The 18775-nt window shown below is 59.7% G+C and overlaps 1 protein-coding gene across 1 annotated transcript; it reads right to left on the reverse strand.

Moving 5' to 3' along the window:
- Positions 1-576: 576 nt before the first annotated feature.
- Positions 577-16750, reverse strand: SELENON (selenoprotein N). Its single transcript, XM_072750707.1, has 12 exons — positions 16462-16750; positions 15508-15625; positions 11959-12092; positions 9068-9280; positions 8730-8854; positions 8007-8144; positions 6360-6441; positions 5782-5970; positions 5401-5506; positions 4248-4360; positions 4056-4157; positions 577-2806 (listed from the first exon to the last, which is right to left on the reverse strand). The coding sequence occupies exons 1-12, from the start codon at positions 16669-16671 to the stop codon at positions 2636-2638; spliced, it is 1701 nt and encodes a 566-aa protein (XP_072606808.1). The 5' UTR covers positions 16672-16750; the 3' UTR covers positions 577-2635.
- Positions 16751-18775: the final 2025 nt, after the last annotated feature.

Consider the following 18775-nt stretch of genomic DNA (forward strand, 5'->3'; position numbering starts at 1 on the left):
ACACCCAACATGGGGCTTGAACTCACAACCCTGCGATCAAGCCACATGCTCCTCCACCTGGGCCAGCTAGGCACCCCTTCTTCACTCCTTCTTATACAGGTTTTCCCTGAAATGCATTCCCTCAAAAAAAAAAAAAATCCCTAATGCCTCTTAGGCTCTGCTTCTAAGACAATGGGTAATGAACTTCAGAATCTTTCTCACCATTCTAAAAACAGTAGTAAGTTCTACTACTAGGTCTATCACAAAGTTACTTTAAGAATGTCACTCAAGGGACACCTGGGTGGCTCAGCAGTTGAGTGTCTGCCTTCGGCTCAGGGTGTGATCCTGGGATCTGAGGTCAAGTCCCACACCAGGCTCCCTATGGAGCCTGCTTCTCCCTCTGCCTGTGTCTCTCACGAATAAATAAAATCTTAAAAAAAAAAAAAAAAAAAAGAATGTCACTCAACCCCTCTAGTGACGGAAAAGATAGTCCCCAAGACTTTCCAGCCATGCTCCCTTGCCCATGTGCCAAGCCAATTCCACAGAGGATAGAACTGACCCATAACCCGCTCAAAGGAAAGGCACTGAGAACCATCCTAGTCTCTCCAATTTTATTATAGGACGAGTGGGGAGGGGAGGGGAGTACAGATGGGTAGCAGGAGGGGGCTGGAGGCCCTCCCCCACCATGAGCTTCAAGGCACAGTGGGGGACAGGAAAAGGTATGAGATGAAGATGAGAAAGCCAAAGCAATCAGTGCCTTACAAGGGACAAGGACTGCTCACTGTGGGGCAGGCCCTCCTGGACCTGCACGAGGGGAAGAGCCTGCTGGGCATCGAAGCAGAGTCTCTGCTGCCTCTGTGTGGCTCATGGGACTGGCTGTGGCCACCCATGCCTGGAAGCGCAGAGACAGACCTAGGTGCCCTCCCTCCAGTAAGGGGAGTGGAAGCACAGCCTCCCAGAAGGACACGAACTTGGCTGAGCTTGCTGGCTTGAACCTCATTTGGTCTGGAGATCAGAGGGGAGTGAGGCATTTTGGTCTGAAAGGCTTTCTTTTTTCACCTCAGTTAAAATGGGCAGGGGAGGGATCTGGGGGTGCAGTGCAAACCAAACCACTCCAAAATCAACTCTGCCACTTAGTGACCTTGGGCACGTCCCTTCACTTCCCTGAGACTCAGTTTCTTCATCCGCAAAATGGGAACAATTAATATCTGCCTCACAGGTTTGTTGTGAGGATTAAATGAGAAAACACAAGTAATGTTACCAGAGTGCCCCAGATAGAAAAGGCTCAGTATGGATACTTCAGTGGCAGGCAGGAGAACTCAGGGTGGGAGGCCTGGGAGTGTGTCTGAGGAAAGGTCTGCCTTCCCCTCCCAGGTTTAAGAGAGAGCCCCTGTGGGGCAGGCCTTGGGGAGCAGGCTTGGCTCCAAGGCTTTCATGAAGGCCCAAGGATCTCTCATGGGCCTGAGTGGAAGACAAGGAGAGGGTTGGGGGTACACTGACCTTTTTTAAAAAGCTGGAAGAAAAGAGAGGAATATTTCTTCCCGTAGGTGCAGCTGCAAAGACATCAAGCTGGACCCATCTAGGATTTCAGATCCAGCCATCATGGGGCTGCTGCTGCGGGAAGACACTGCCCCTTCTTTCTCCTCAGTGTCAGGGTTATCAAAAATACCTACAAACTGTGAGAAACTTCACATAAAAACACTGTTCTGCATGTATAAAAAAAAGACTGGCTGTGGCTGTGGTCAGGGCTGAGGACGTAGATCAAGGCCTTCAGGGAGGCCAAGGAGGGCCAATAGCCACTTGGGGGGTGGGCAAGCTGGTCTGGGCTGCCCTGACAGCAGGGCCAGCCCTGGCTCTGGGGGAGGCTGTGTTCTTTGGCTGAGCTACACTTCTGTGGGTCTGAGGGGCAGGAGGCTGGCTCTACTAGTCCTGTGACCCTTGGTGGGGTAGGTGGTGGGGGTGCCTTGGCCCTGGGCCTCAGGAACCCCTCGGTGAACTCTCTTGCTAAGAGCAGAAGCCTACTTCACAGTGAACCTCTCCAGGCAGCTGGCCTCCAGCAAGTCCTGAAACAGGTGCTGGGTCCTACTGTTAGGCTGGATTGAGTGGTCTGGGGAGTTCCTAGGTACAGGGAACTCTCCTGAAGGAGGGTTTTGCCTTGAGCCTCCAGAAGGCGGTCTCCAGCTGAAGCTGACCCCACTGGGGACAACAGGCAGAAGAGGGCAGCCGGGAAGAAGGCTCTGAACAAGAGTGCTTCCCTGGCAACCCCTCCTTAGCCCCTAGTCCAGGGTTTCTTGATGTTTCTTTTGGGAGGGGGTAAATGTAAGGAGAGAGAGGTGGCCCTGTCTTCCTAGCACCACTCCTCACTGACCTTCACCCCACAGGTACCTGAACTATGTGCCTGAGTGAGTGAGGTCCAGGGAGATGACCTGAGGCCCCGTTTCTGGTGTCCTGAGCAGCTTCCAGAACCATGTGGGTAGTCCTCCCATCACCAAGGCGAAGTAGGGGGCTACCCTTCATTGCCCTCAGATCCCACATGCAGCCTGGGAGTGGCAGGGGTATGAGGACTGCTGGCTCTGCGCCTGCGGGGTCGGTGCTCGGCACTGGGGGCCCTTCCTCCAGCCCCCCACCTCGAGCCTGGCCTCTCAGGGACGGGACACTAGTCCTGGAGGAGGGGCAGGCCACGCCGAAGGCCCTCCTTCAGGAACTGCATGTAGGTGGCCGTGGACGGGTCTTCGAAGGTGGACGAGAAGCTGAAGACGTTGTTCTCAACATCCTCGGGCTTCATGGAGGTGATATCCAAGAAGTAGTTGGCGTTGATGTGGTGGACCTGGGAGAGGGGCTGGGTGAGGACAGCAGTGGGCCCCTGCGCGGCCTGTCTGCTCCTGCCCTCTTGGGGGAAGGGGCCAACTCGGGCCTCAGACTGTCCTCGCTCGAGGCAGATGGCAGACAGGCGGGACAGAACCCGGCCCAGGGCCCGGCCCTTCCCGTCTCCCGCCTCTGGGCACCCAGGGCCCTCTGCCTGCAGAGCTCCTCTGCGCCTCACCCACTGGCGAGAACCCAACGCCTCCCCCCTCGCCCTACTCCCCCAGCCCCTCTTCTCTGTTCCCGTGACCCTTGAACTCCACACTCCCCTCCGCCGTGAAGCCCACCTACCCCATGCCAGCTTCCCCCGCAGGCCGCTCAGCTCCTTAAGGGTAAGTGCCCAGGACACGGGCCAAGAAACAAATGGCCGAGTGGGACAGCGCAGTTCCCAGGCCAAGTTCTGTCCGCCCCGCTCCCTATGCCGGGGCCCCGCCAGGGCTGGCTCCACCGAGCTGAGCGCCAGGGCACCGGTGCCCCTCTCCCTGGCCGCCCTCAGCTCTGCCCCCCCCCTGCCCCCCTGCTCAAGAGCCTGGGGAAGCTGACTACCCTTCCTGGCCTTCAGTCCCATATGTACCGTCCCTGGGGACAGGAAGGGTCAGGGGCATGAGACGGGCTCGCCGGTGGGCCTGGCTTCAAAACCAGCTGCACTTCTTAGCGGTGCAACTTTCCCCAAGTCTCTGGCCTGTTTTGAGCCTCGGTTTCCTTGTTTGTAAAATCAGCCCTTGTGATTTGTCCATCTCCCAAAACTGTGCAAGGCCCTGAGAGAACGTGTGTGAGTGCTCATAGCGCCCCTCCCCGGGGAGAGGTAGGGTCCTGCACCCTAGCACGGCTGCCCCTGGTGCCCCTCTGCTTTGCCACAAGGCCTGGCCCCTCCTTCCTCCTTCCATCCCTGAGCTGGCCACAGCGGTCCAGGGAGAGCATTCCCTTCCAGGCCGGGTTCCTGTCCGTTCTGCTGCTAGCTTGTGCTCACTGCTGCCCAGTCCCCAAAGAGCTGTTGGGGTCCCCCTTCTAGTAGGAGAGAGTGCCAGCCCGTGTGAGGCCAGCAGGGTGGGCACGACAGTTGCTATTTTAGAGATGGGGACAGCTGAGGCTCAGACTGGCTGGGAGAGTGGCAGGAAGTCGTGGAGCCAGCCCCGAAGCACGATGAGGTCTCTACGTGGTGCCCCACGCTGCCTGCCGGGCCCAGGTGGGTGCAGGGGCCGGGGGCTGCCTACCACAGTCCCGTTGGGCAGACAAATCATCATCTCCACGGGGAAGCTGTACTTCTCCAGGTGCAGGCCGGCTAGCTTCTTGTGGGCTGGGTTCTCCTGGCTGTTCTGTGGGGACAGGTGACACACCCGCTGCCTCAGCCTCTGGCCCCGTCCCCCGGGCTCCCATGGGGCTCTTCCCTCCCACCTGCCACTCACCTGCAGGTCTTCTAGCTCCCTCACCAGGGACCAAGTGCTGATGAAGCTCTCGTTGAGGAGGGCGAGGATGGGCGAACTTTCCAGGACAGTCTCCCGGAGAGTCCGCCCTGAACCTGTTCAGGGAACAGCAAGGCCGGAAGGGTGAGAGGCACCCCCACATGTCTTACTGGGTCTTCTATCGGCGATAAGCCTCCTGGGCGGCCGCACGGTCTGTGCGCGCCAGTAGGATAAGATTCAAGGAGCCTGCCACAGAGTAGGTGCTGAATGGAGGGGGGCTGTAATTACAATCGTGATGTACTGGGGTCCTAGGCTGAGATGGGGCCGGGCTGGTGTCGGGTGGGGGAGACAGACAAATGACAGCCTCGGCCCAGAGACCCTCGGCCAGGGACAACGACAGCCCCTTAAAGCCGCTAAATTCTGGAGCCCAGGGCCTTTGCACAGACTTTTCTACCTAAAACACCTCTCCTCCTGTCACCTGATGAGCTTCTACTCCTTCAAAGTCTCAGCCTCCAGTCACTATCTCTGAGAAGTCTTCCCTGAGCCCCCAGTTACAGAGTCTGTGCCACCCTGGACCTTGCCCTGTGTGACACTAACCACATTTGTCCTTCCACACACGCTGTGCTCCCCAAGGATGGGACCACATCCCATCTTTGGGACTGACTTCTGACTTGGAAGACCCCCAGCACCTGGCATACGGCACGATGTTTGCTGATTGGATGAGGGCAGGCGCACTGTTGTACTCATCTTTATATCTGTTGTCAGACACCCAAAATCTTTGGGGGAATCTTCTGAATAAGTGAATGTGTGGCTGGCCCCTGGCACTGTTTCCTCTCTGAGCTGTGTGCAACACTTCACAAGCACAGGCACTTTTACCACCATTTTCACAGATCTGGGAGGGAAGTATGTTACCCCTCCTCCACTGTCGAGAACACCAAGGCTCAGGGAGGGAAGTCACTTAGCCGAGGTCTCCACGATGAAAATGACTGAGCTGGACTCTTCCTGCTGTGAACAGCAGCTTCTTCTGAGTTCAGCACAGAACTCTCCTAAGCCCCCTGTGCTCCAACAGGACAGTCCTGTTGGCCTCAGGGCCTCCTGCACCCTACGAGGTGTAATGTCTCCCCCTATCCTCTCAGCCTGGTGGGGTCTCCCTCACCTCAGCAGGACTGGTCATCCAGGGCCCCCCACAGCAGAATTGAGTGCACCAGCTTGTTCTTGGCCTTGGCTTGGTCGAAGGCCTCGGTGAATGGCAGATAGGTGACCTGGGGTGAAGGGGAGACAGAGAGAAGCTACTGGGTGCGGCTAGGGTCCTATTCAGGAGCTGTGTGTGATGTGTGTGTTTGTGCTGTGTGTGTGTGTGTGTATGTGCACGTACAAGAAAGGGTGTTGCTGGGCCAGAGCATGCCTCCTGCCAAGTTCTGAATGGCACAAGAGAGGCCCCACTGGTGCGGGCCAGGCCTGCAGGGAGGTGGCCTCAGCAGCAAGCCCTGTACCCAGACTGGAGTCTAGCGCCCACCCACTGTTCCCCCGACCCCACCTTCTTGAAGGGGTACATGGCCACCTCCAGGCGCCGGGCAGCCTCCTCCCAGCTCAGCTCCTGCTGCCACTTGATCTCCTCAAACACAAACTGGAGGGGCTCCCCCGAGGGTGGGCGGCTGTCGATCATGTTGCCGTCCTCATCCAGGATCATGGAGGGCACCGACGGGCCTGTGGCCTCCAGCTCCATCTGGGCCAGGGGTCAGTGGGGGATGACATCAGTGAGGGTGTCTCAGAGATGGGCAAGAATCCTTAAGAGACCCTCAAAGGTACACCACCCATTGCAAAGGTAGAGAAACTGAGGCCCAAGGAAGGGCAGGGCCTGGTCAAGGCTGCAGTGAGTCTGGGACAGAGCCAGTGTCCAACCAGGGCTCCTTCTACCACAGGAAGCAGTCTGAGGGCCAATGGCAGCTGTTGGGTTTTCTGTGCAGGATCAGGTGTTTTTCCAGAATCTGGCTTTGGGGACAGTTGGCCTCAGCTCACCAGGACCTCTGTCCTTCACCCTGGCCTGCCTGAGGCTCTTTGCCCCGCAGACAAATCCTGCGTCCAGACCCGGGTAGGGACCACTCGTGTGCTCACCTGGGGGATGTAGCCAATGTCCACCTCCATGTTGCTGCTCTCGCTGGCCCCATACAGCCACTCCATGTCCACATTCAGAGACCTGGGGACAGGGAGACGGTGATCAGGGCAAAACATCCCCATCACCCAGGCCCAGGTCAAACTTTCTCTCTGAGGGCACACAACCTCCCCATTTTACATATGAGAACACCGAGGCATGGCAAGGTGAACCCAAATTCCTGGGGCCACTGGGATTCTGACTGCAGAGCCCGGGTCCTTTTCTGTCCCTGGGCTGCCTCTTCGGAAGTCACTGCAACCACATCACGCTCCACTGACCCAGCCCTTTACGGTTCACACAGGGCTTTACATCCGTGTCTCATGCGCTTCCCACGGTTCTTTGAGGCAGAAAGATCATCAGTGCCTCCCCCAGGACACAGAGAGGGGCAGGAGTGAAGGCCTGGCCCCTGCTCCCTCTCAGGCAGGGAGCGGGGCCCCACCAGGTGCCGTCTGCAGATCGGCCACACGAGGGCGCCCCAGGACCGGCAACTAAGCACCTTGGGCGGGGTGAGCAGGGTGGCCAGGTCCTGAGACACAGGCTCAGGAGCAGCTGGTCCTGGGGCTGGTCGTTTGCCCCTGCCCTGTTTGCCATCCAGGAACCCCTCCTCCATCCCTGGGGTGGAGGCAGATGTGTCATGGGCTGAGCCTGTGCAGGGGTGAGGGGCGTGGGGGGCGCCTGCTTGCTAGGGAGAGGGAGAGGAAACCACTCCTGCTCCTGGGAGCAACTTTCTCTCCCCAGGCTAACCCAACCATCCCTTCCCTGGTGCTCAAGAGTCATCCTCCCAACCAGCTGATGAGGAAACTGAGACTCAGAGACAGCCAAGGCCTTGTCCACAGCCACGCAGTTCAGAGGTGCCATGGTGGAGACTTAACTATGGGACTCCCAGCTCCCAGCCAAGGTCTTGTCCCTGTCCCTGTCCTGGGTCACTCAGACCCACTATGCAACCACTTGCTATGAGGGAGGAATCTGGAAAGACGTGTAGCCAGGCCTTCTAGGTCCCCTGTTCCCCTGACAAGAGGCTGACACTGAGCAGGTTGGGCACGCAGCCAGGCAACTGGCATGGAGCCCTCCCGAAAGGCCCCTTCCCTCTGCCCTTCAGGGCCTGTGGTGGCAGGGGAGGGTCTGCTGGACTTTCCATGTGCTGCTCCCTTTGCCTGGCTAACCCTCCTAACCCCCCAGGTTTCTGCATAGATGTCTCTTCTTCTGGGAAGGCTTCTTGGACCCAGACCAGCCAAGTGCCTCCCCACCTACCAGCCCTCCCCTTGGGTGACAGGTGCAGGCTGTGGCTATGGGTCTGTGGGTGGTCTGTCAGCAGTACGAGGGTGTAAGGCTCCAGCTCTGGGGAGGGTCTGGTGGCTGCTGCACCGGGTCCCTGGCACAGAGCTGGCGGTCTAGGCCAGCTGGGACACGGTTGCCAGATGATGAATGGACCCACCTGTGCTGACCTCAGGTGGCCTCCTCCTGGGTCAGCTCCAGGCCCCTCCCAAGAGAAGTGGCTCTGGGGATTAAAGGCAGGGCAGAGAGAAGGGGCCTTTGGGCCCCAGCGCCTGAGCTTCTGGAGCTGGGGGGTGGAGTGGGGTGCAGGGCCGGGCTGGGGCCAAGGCTCCTACCTGTGGTTGGGCACAAAGAGCCGGAAGTCTCGGATGTGAGTGGCATCTTTGGAGAGGATGATGTGGCCGGTGAACTGGCCAGGTGAGAACCAGAAGGGGAAGTCAGGCGGCTCGCTCAGCTGGAACTCGGCATGGATCCTGGGGGGAAGGCAGCCAGGTTGGGAGCAGCCCCCTGCTGAGCCATGGCCCACCCTGCTGCTTTCATGCCAAAGCTGGGGAACCCTTGGCCAGACTCTCGTGCTGAGGACGACGGGCTGGGCAAGGGGAGGAAGGAGAACATGGGGGCAAGGAGAAGCTGCGAGGCCCTCAGAGCGCTGCCTGTCCCCAGGGCCTGGTTCACACATGGCTTTCTCCAGAGGCCTTGCCTGGCCAACCTTCCTCTGAGCCCTCACAGCCTCCACAGGGTGTGTGTGACCTGGTGTTACAGCTCTCACACGTCCCCTCTGGGTGGGTAACAGTCACAGCCACCATCCTCATGCTAAGCATGTTCCATGCTCCCCTTGCTCCCAGGAGGAAGTCACCACCACCCCACCCACAGATGAGGAAACTGAGGCCCAGATAGCCAACGTTGCTTGCCCAAGACCAGGGGGTGGTACGTGGTAGCACTGGGGGCTTCCAGGCAGGCCCTGGCCTCACGGTGCTGTGCCCTTCCATGTTTCCCTGGGGTCCCCGGCGCTGAGAGGCCTGGGGCGGGGGGGGGGGGGGGCTCTGAGGAGTACGCACCGGAACATCACAGTGTAGTAGAAGTCGCTGATGGCTGTCAGGCAGGCAACAGCCCCCTGAGGGGCAAAGCGGGTCTTCACAAAGGGCCGAGGGTGGAACATGCTCAGGAGCCGGTGGATGATGACCTGGGGCGGGGGAGGGCAGGGAAGACCCGAGCTGGCCTGTTGGGTCCCGGCCCCCTGGGAGAGCTGTTCTGGGCCTGCAGGCCCGGGGCCCGAGAGGGGGTGGGCAGAGGCAGGCAGGAGAGCAGGTGGGTGCCTGGCCCTGGGGGTCCGGGTGCAGAGCAGACGCAGGGGGGCCGTGCTGGGGCCCCAGGGCTCACCAGGGGCAGCCCTCACCTCTTTGCCCTTGGGCGGTGGCGGGTAGAAGCGGTTGTTGGACAAATAGCCGGTGAAGACGCTCAGTTCGCTGGGGATGATCCACCAGGGCTCTCCCAGCGCCACTTGGCCCCGCGGCGGGAGGAAGGGCCGGAAGTGGCGGGCAGCAAACACTGCGCTTGGCAGGGCTGCGGTGGTCCAGTTGCGGAGGCCGGACAGGGCCAGGCGGGAGACCTGGGCAGGGGAAGGCCGAAACTCTAGGGTGCTGAGAACCACGTGGGGGGCCCCATCCCGTGGGTGGATGCAGGTCTCCCTTGAGCCCCGAGCCAGCCCACAAGCTAAGGGAGCAGAAAGACCCAAGGGTGCTTCTGTCCGGTGATGGCCACAGGCCTGGCACTATGTCGCCAGAGCCAAGGTGCACGCCACCGCCTCTGCCCCCAGCCCAAGAAGCAGCGCCTCCTTGGCCCACTCAGGCCCAGCCCAGGCTGACACGGTGTGGGGGGCTCTGAGCAGGGCTCTGCCTGCCGCTTCCCTCCCTGGTCAAGCCCACTCGCACGGTTCCAGGTTCACGGGCGCCTGGTCCTCCCTCCCTCCTTCACGTCAGCCAGCAGCCCTGAGTGCCACCACCTGCCACCCCCTCCACCAGCCTTCCTTCTCCTTAGACTTCTCTCCAAGTCTCCTCCTGGGGCTAATGTCCTACTGAGGGAACTGAGGTTTTGGGGAAAAATCTGAGGAGAAAAGTGGTAACCACCTCTTGGGGGAAATTTCTGGGGTAAAGAGCAGGATGTGACCTCAGAGAAGGAGAAGGAAAGTCATCCCCAGAGAGCACCCACTTCTAGGGTAGCCTGGACCTCGCTGGTCCGGACCTGGCCTGCCTGGCGTCCCTCAGCTGTTTCCCGGTCTGTAGGGCAACCTCTCTGTCTGGTGAGCTGACACGGATGAGGGTGAGACTGTGTAGACCTGTCTGTCTGCACACGTGGAGCACGAAGCCAGGACCCGGGGCACGGCCTCTGGTAAAAAGCTTCACCTTCAGCAGCCGCTCCCTGCCCCCCTGCACCACAGGCAGGGGGCCCAGCCACCAGGAGAGCAAGGGCCTGGCACCTTCGGGGGCGCTCTAGAATAGCATCAGGTTCCCTCTCTATCTACCCCCCCCCCCAGTGGTGGGGGGCCAGGCGCACTGGGAGGAGTAGGCTCTCAGAGCTACCCCCCAACAGGGCTGACGGCGCAGGGCCGGCTGTGCTGGGCCAGCCTGAGCCACCTGCCTGCCAGGTCCTGCCCACAGGCTGGCAGCCTGCAGGGGAGCCCCCCTCGAAGGGGAGCCTGCGCTCTGTGGGGCGCTGTCCTGACCCGTCCTCCCTGTAAGTGCGGCTGGGCCCTGGCACCCCGCCAGTCCCGCGGGGTTCTTACTGCTTGGTGGGGGACTCGTCTATTCAGACAACTGCAACCACCTGCTGTCACTGCTGACGTTCCCTACCCAGGTCGTTCCCTACCCAGGTCGTGTGGGGAAGGCCAAACCTGTTTCCAACTCGCTTCCTGGACTGTCTCTCGGGACATCCTCTGGCGCCGCAATCTCAGTGTGTCCAGACTGACCTCGTTTGCTCCTCAGCAGACCCATTCCCCACTCTGGGCCCCATGGGGCAAGCGGCCCACCCCACACTTGGTCACCATCCAGAAGCCTGAGTCCCTCCCCCTCCTTCCACTAGTAGCCATGGCCTGTCTTCCTTCCTTTCCCGGCATCCTCTAGGCCGTCCTTCCTCTCCATCACCACCGCCTCCCTGGCCTACCTCCTCGTCCCTCCCGAGAACTGGTCTTCTTGTCTCCCGTTTCTCCCCAGCCCCCAAGCGTCTGACGAGGGAACCCTCCCATTTAGAATCCGCTCTGGTAATTTGCCGCTGCAGCAGGAAGGCCAAAGTCAGGAGACCAGGCCCTCCGCAGTCTGGCGACTTCCCTTCCAGCCCCTTTGACTGGGACGCCCCTGCCCGTGTCCCACGTGCTCTGGGTCCAGTTGCACCAGCGCTCTGGCCTCACGACTGGCCTGGCACTTCCAGCCTCCAGACCTTTGTTCATGCTGAGGTGGCACTTCAGGGGAGATGGAAAGGCCAAGTAGGTACGGGCCGGGCCAAGAGGAAAAGTTGCTTCTGGCAGAGGGAACAGCGTGTGAGAAGGCTCACGGCTGGAAGAAAGCCTGGACATCTGGAGGAGCTGGAACAGCGTGAGCTGACGAAGGAGGGCGGGAAGGGCAGACAGGCTGTGCGATGCCTGGGTGCCAGGACGGGCTGGAGACCTGGGCCACGGGGCCTCAGGCCAGGGTGAGGCGGCTCAGGATAGCATTTGTCAGGTGCCCTTCCCCCACCAATGACCCCCTGCCCCTCAGGTCTGGTTGATCAGAGTTCAGCAGAGCAGCTGTCAGGTGCCAGGGGCCTGAGGGAGCACAGAGGTATGAGTCACAGGACTTGCCCTCGAGAAACTCACAGCCTGGGGAATAAAACTGACTTGCAGAGGGTAATGAGCCTACGTGAGGCACCTGCCTCACCACCGGCTCCGGGGCACGTATTGCCTCCTCTGACCAGGTCCTTCTAGCCCTGCCTCCCCTGGCGGAGCCCCCTCCTCCTGCTGTCTCTATCAGATGGCACTGCCTCCAGGAAGCCAGCCCAGATCCCATCTGGGTTAGGGGCTCATGCTTATCCCTCCTGCACCAGACTGTGTCTTCGGCAACAGGGTCAGCATCACACTCGCCTCTGGACCCCTCAGGGCCTGGCACCCTGGGGGCACAGAGGGCAGCTGATGAAGGAAGGAAGGAAAGAAGGAAAGGTAAACAGAGCACAGACCTATTCTCAGGAGGTGAGTGAGCACAGTCATGTATCCGTGGTCCCACCTGTGGGCAGCCTCCACTGCCCCCCATTCAGACTCACCCCCAGGAACCCATCTTTGCTCTTGGTCATAGACTCTGGGATCAGAGGCTGGAATCGGGCTTCTATGGTGAGCGTCTCCTCACTGGGGTCAAGGGGCAGCTCCTCCTCTTCATAGCTGGCCGCAGGAGTTGACCCTAGGAGACAGAGTTGCTGGAGACGGGGCCTGCCCTCAGGCTGCAGGGCCTCTCTTCTCTGAGAAAGTCCAGCCCCCATCTTACCCCTTCCCCTCTACTGGAAGGTGATTTAAGGGAGCCAGGCTACAGCTGGAGTAACAGTTAACAATTATCTAAGTAGCAACCAATAAGTATCACATTTTAGTTTCACAGTAGTCCTGAGAGGCAGAGAGTAACATTTTTACCAGTTCCATTTTACGCATAAGAAAGTGGAGGCTCAGAGAGGTGCAGTCACTGCCCGAAGGTCACACAGCTTGGTAGTGAGGGAATCAGGATTCAAACCCAGGCTTGTTTTACTCTAAACCCACAATCAACCATGACCCTCTTCCGAGGGCACTGTGATTTCAGGGATTCTGTTCCCTTAAAGGCTCAGGACCCCAATGCCCTGGATTCAAATCCCACTCCTCACCAGCTGTGTGATGTTTGGCCAGTGGCTTGTTATGAGGATTGGATGAGAGAATCCACGTAGTGTTAGCACCAGGTCTGGTGGAGTGAACCTGTGATAACTTCAGCTGTGTGACTAGTACTGGAGGATTCAGGATCAGGGAGCCATGGAGCTAGGGCTCAGACTAAATTCTTCTGACTCCACCCTGTGCTCTTCCCACCAGGCCAGGCTGGCTGGTTGTCCCACTTCCCTTGGTTCTGTGAGCTCAGTCGGAGATGAACTTGGTGCAGGGCCCGCCAAAGGCAGCATCTGGGCACGCAGCTGCCTCTCCCAGTGGCCGGGATCCCAGCACCAGAGAGAAGCTGCTGTCTGGGGCTCAGAGAGGAGAACCCACCAGCTGGGCCTGGTCAGCCCAGCTCCAGGCTGAGGTCAGTCCCCTTTCCTAGATGATCTGGGGCAAATCACTCAGCCCCTCTGGTTTTCCTATGTGGGAAATCAAAACCATGCTGCCCTGCGTGTCCCTGTCAGGGGGGGTGTCATGAAGAAATGAACGCTTGTCAGAGAGTCACTCAGAACAAGGAATGAAAGCAAGAAACAGAACCATTTTCGACACCACCTTTGGGGTCATAAGCTCTGAGATAGATTGCAATGCCCTCAAGAACACCAGTTTGGAAGAGAGGAGACTCGCTTGTCCCTGATTTTTTGGGTACCCCGTTTCCCCAGCTGTGCAAGGAGGGGCTGGAGTGCCAGTGGCCGAACTTGATTTCTCAGGTCTTTTCCTGCTGGAGGTAGGCCAGGACTGAGACCTTTCAGTGTGGAGGGAGTCACGACGAATTTGTAGGGAGAAATGAAGCCTATTTCAAGAGGGGCGACTGACGGAAGGGAGGGGCCCTCCAAGGAGTGAGGCAGTGGCAGGGCTCATCATGCCTGCTGTCCCTGGGCAGGTTCGTGGGACAGAGATGACGTGTGGCATCTGCTGGCGAACTGACTGACAGGCCAACTGGAAGCATTTGGAGCAATTCTTCAACGGGAATCGGTCAGATTCATTTGGGATGCCTTTTTGTTTATTTATTTTTAAGATTTTATTTATTTATTCATGAGAGACACAGAGAGAGAGAGAGAGGCATAGACACAGGCAGAGAGAGAAGCAGGCTCCATGCAGGGAGCCCAACGTGGGACTTGATCCCGGGACTCCAGGATCACGCCCTGGGGGGAAGGCAGGCGCTAAACCACTGAGCCACCCAAGGATCCCTGGGATGCCTTTTTAAACTACACATACCCACTGAGTCAGAATCCTAAGGGGCAGAGTCAGGAAGCTGCCCTTTTAATCGGGACGCCCCTGATTAAAGCCCTGTTCTGGAGGATCACAGTTATTTCTGCATTTGTAAGCCAATGCAGCAAAACTTTCCAAAGAGCAATCTGCAAACCTCAGAGGAAGGGAACAATTGGAATGTGCAAGCTTATGAGTCTGCCTTGCTTTTTCGATTATTTTGCTCTTATCACAGATAACTATTAATAACAGTGTCCAGCCTGTTATGGTCTTTTAGTTTTTTTTCATAAAAAAGTTTTATTTCCTGACTTATAAGTAACTCATGACAGACAATTTGTAAATCTTTTATGGTATAAAGAAAATTAAACACTCATAACTGTACCAACTAGACATACTGTTCCTGTTTCCTGCATAGATTTGATGTTTTGGGCTCTGTTTTATTTTATGTTTTGTTTTCCCAAAACAGTTTTGCACTCCTAGTGGCCTAAGTGGTAAGGGTGGTGGTGGGGGGGGATATCTTCCCCTGATGGAGAAAAAGATTTATGTGAAAAAAATTAAAAGCGCCCTCAAGCCCAGCAAGCTTGTCCAACAAGTCATTATGAAGGAACTCACTCTCTCTGTCCAGAAAAGAGGACAAGGAAGCGGCCGTGTGGATGCTCAGAGAAGTGTTTGCGGAATAAGAGGTCAAAGCAAATCCACACGAGGTCGACCTGTTTACCTCTCCATCTGCTTTCACAGCAGAACTGAATGCCACTGAGAGGCACTGACCCATGTCTGCTCCAGCAAATTCACATTTTTCATCTGACCCTCCTCCTCTGGCAGGGACTGTGGTCATGGGCCAGCAAGTGGTCGACCTACCCGACCCAGCCTGAGACACGGAAAGCCCATCACTGTGCTCTGGTGCTCACTCACCTGAGAGCAGCTGGCATCTCTTCTTTGCCTTTCCCATCTATTGACCTACTTACACCTGGCAATTTTGATAACAAGATCCCAAGTTCAAGAAATGTCACAAGAAGTTGGAGAGAGAGAAAAAAAAAAAAAAAGAAGTTGGAGAGAAATCGACAGAGACTGGGGTGCTGGTGAGACAGTGAGAGAAGCATTTAGTAATTCATTAGAATAGCTCAGCATCTCATCTTTATAAGAAAAAAATCACTGATTACAACTAGGTAAAAATGGGTCGCCAGGATGGGCTAGGAATCTGATAACACCTACGCAGAATTTACTAATTAGTAATAGTAGTAAGAGCTCCTGTCTACTGATCAGCTACTGTATACTGGTCACTCTGCAGATACTCTCCAATCCTCAAACCTGTGAACTGGTGCAGGATCTGGAGCCAGATGGCCCGAGTTCTAATCCTAGTTCTGCTCCTCCCTGTGCCTCAGTCTCCTGAACTATAAACAGGAGAATTATGACTGCGCTATTTCACAGGACACTGTGAAAATTAAAGAGATAACTCACGTGAAGTGCTTAAAATCATGTCTAGGGGTGGTCAGGGAATGTCACCTAGTATTTGCGCTTGAGAACTTGAGAACATGCGCAGGTGGTGGTGCCAGAGCAGCTCACCCAAACTGCCAGCTAGAAAGGGTCAAAGCCCCAGGGCTGCCAGGAACGCCCATCTCCCTCTCCAGGTGGCCCTCCTGCTCAGGGCAGACACAGTGGCTGAGAAGCTAGGGGCCATGCCTGGGGTGCCCCCCTCTCCGGACCCCAGCCTCTCCTGGTACCTGTCAGTTTCTCAGCAATGGGCTTGAACTCCTCGGGGCTGATGTACATATCCCGGTCTGTGTCCAAGGAGGAAAAGAGAAAGAGGCCTTCTGTCCCCAGGGCCTTCAGCGCTGACTCCTGCTTGGGAGGAAAGGACTCCATGGAGCACCATTTGGATACCAGCTGGGGTCCCAAACAGGCGGAGGGGGCAGCTCCCACCACCTTCTTCCTGAGTTCTCACAACACTTGGTCCACCCATCCAAATGTCACCTCTGCATCATCCCAGAGCCCCAGGCCCCCAGCCTGTCCCTGCTGGTCCCTGCTTCACTCTGCTCCTTTGTCCACTGTCCACTACCCCAAGGCTGCCCGACGTGGGACTATCTGGTCCCATCCCCATTTCACATTCTTTCCCCTGTGTCCTCTCCTGTCCCCTCAGCACTGTCCCAGCACACTCCCCGGGGCCACCACCAGGCCCTCTCCCCCCCACCCCACCCCCGTCCCAGCTTCAGTCCCAGGGTCCAAGTCACCCGTCTGGACCGTCTGGACCGCCCCTCCGTCTGCCCCAGGCCCTGCCTCGCACTCCCTGCAGCGGACCTGCCACCCCCAGACCCTTTCCCTCCCTTTCCTGTCACCCTCCCCGGCCCACCCGTCCTGACCGTCCATCCCGCCTCTACCCTCAACCTGTGCCTCCCCCTCCCCTTCCTTCTTCCTCCCAGCCCCTCCCCTGCCCCGCCCCCTCCCCTGCCCCCTCCGAGCCCCCCAGACACCCGCCCCTCCCAGCCCCCTCCCCCGCCCCCTCCCAGCCCCCCCGCTCCTCCGAGCCCCTCCCCCTCCCCTCTCCCCCCGCCCTCTCCCCCGCCCCCTCCGAGCCCCCCAGCCCCCACCTCCGAGCCCCTCCGAGCCCCCCGCCGCCCCGACCCCCAGAGCCCAGGCGCTCGGCCGTCCCTGCGCCCTCCCTTCCCCGCGGGCCGGACCTGCCGGGCGGCGGCCTGGGCCTGGCTGTGCTGCGCGTAGGCCCGGGCGGCGGCGGCGGCGGCGGCGGCGGCCAGCAGGGCCCCGAGCAGCGCCAGGGCGCGGGCGCGGCGGGGTGCGGGCGGCGGCGCGGCGGGGCCGGGGCCGGGGCGGGGGTCGGGGCCGGGGCCGGGGCCGGGCGGCGGGCGCTCGCTGTGCAGGGCCCGGCCCATGGCGGCGGCGGCGGCGGGGCGGGCTCGGCGGCGTCAGCGGGCGCCCAGCGAGGCGGGGAGGGGGGGGGGGACTCCGGGCCGCCCGCCCCCCGGCCCTGCCGCGCGTCGGCTCCCGAGCGGCTTCGAGGGCCTCCCGGTGCCCTCGGGCGGCCGACGAGAGCGAGGCCCCCGCCCCCCCGCCTCCGCGTCTGCAGGCGCCGAACCCGAGGCCTCGCTGCTCCGCCGCCTGCCGGGCGGGAGCTGCCCCCCCCGCCCCCCGCCCCGGCCGCCCGGGCCCGCGACCCCGGAGCCTGAGCTGCCGGCGGAATTGCTCGGCCTCGGGTGAGGCGGCGGCGAGGCCCTGCGGGGACGCGGTGCGGGACCCACCCGGGCTGGCGGCCTGGAGGGCGCGACCCGGCACACCCGCACCCGCACCGCACCCGCACCCCACCGCACCCGCACCCGCACCGCACCCGCACCGCACCCGCACCCGCACCGCACCGCACCCGCACCGCACCCGCACCCGCACCACACCCGCACCCGCACCACACCCGCACCACACCGCACCCGCACGGCCGCAGGAGCGAGCCTTCTAGGAACAGCTCCCCGCACCGCACCCGCACCGCACCCGCACCCGCACCACACCCACACCCGCACCCGCACCGCACCCGCACCGCACCCGCACCGCACCGCACCCGCAAGGCCGCAGGAGCGAGCCTTCTAGGAACAGCTCCCCGCACCCGCACCCGCACCCGCACCGCACCCGCACCGCACCGCACCCGCACCGCACCCGCACCGCACCGCACCCGCACGGCCGCAGGAGCGAGCCTTCTAGGAACAGCTCCCGGCCAGCCCGAGGACGACCGCAGCGATCGGAGCGCGTGGAGTTTGAAGAAACAAATCCTTTGGGTCTGTCACTACCTTTGGTTCCTGCGTCCGAGGCCTTGGTTCCCCCAGGGCCGCCTCCATCGTTTGAAGGTCCCCGGGAGCTGGGGGCGGCCCTGCCTCTCCCAGGAGGGGGCACTGAGCGGAGCCCGGGCGCCCAGGGAGCAGCGGCCCCTCCTGGGAGGTCACCGCCAACCCTGGCCCGGGTGCACCTGCCGGTCCGAGGTGTTGGAGGGGCTCAGCAGGTGTCGGGCACCACCATGACCTGGACCCAGTGTTGGGTGCTTTATGCTCTTATTTGTTCTCGAGCAATCCCGTGAGGTGAGCATCATTTGCCTCGTTTTTAAAATTTTTTTTTTATTTATTTATGATAGTCAGAGAGAGAGAGGCAGAGACATAGGCAGAGGGAGAACCAGGCTCCATGCACTGGGAGCCCGACGTGGGATTCGATCCCGGGTCTCCAGGATCGCGCCCTGGGCCAAAGGCAGGCGCCAAACCGCTGCGCCACCCAGGGATCCCTGCCTCGTTTTTAAATTAAGGGGCCGGAGTTTACGCACCCAGGTCTGTCTGAGTCCACATCCCATGCCCTGCTGCCCCCCCAGGGACTGGCCCAGCTGGCTGCTTGGGGGTGAGGACTTCCTTCCATCACCACTTCTGCGCTTCATGGATAACCAGCCACGACAGCACCCTGTGGGCAGGGCCCCAACTTCCCGGAGCCCACAGAGGACCTGACACATGGTAGGCACTCCAGCATCTTCCGGATGAGCGACTCCCAGGGATCGAGACTGGCGGGCTCTGGACCTAGCTTTTGTCCAGTGCTCTGGCCCCAGAGCCTTGGGGGACCCACTGAGGACCTGACATCTGCTGTTGGCTTCTGAAGGCTTCTGCTACTTCCAACTCATTACCACTAATGTTTGGGGACACCCTGCGTATGACAGATGCTATTAGAAAACCAAATTCTCTATCAGGAAGCAAAGTTAACAGAGCACAAAGCAGGTTAGGAGGGGAAGATTGATGAGTCAAGGCCCCTGGAAAATAAATGAGGGAAGTTTTCTTTGCCAGAATGATTTTATTTATTACACTTGGCTTTTGTTAAAGACACAGATACCCCCACTGGTCTCTGTGGCCCAGGGCTGGGGACATGGGCTGCTGGGTTTGGGAGGGAGCTAGAGGAGGAGTGGGTTTCTAAGACTTAGGCCAGTGAGCCTCTGGGAAAAGGATCAGTCTTGGGACCCAGGTC

The sequence above is a fragment of the Vulpes vulpes genome, chromosome 2 (genome assembly GCF_048418805.1).
Source record: "Vulpes vulpes isolate BD-2025 chromosome 2, VulVul3, whole genome shotgun sequence".
In the NCBI taxonomy this organism is placed as follows: domain Eukaryota; kingdom Metazoa; phylum Chordata; class Mammalia; order Carnivora; family Canidae; genus Vulpes; species Vulpes vulpes.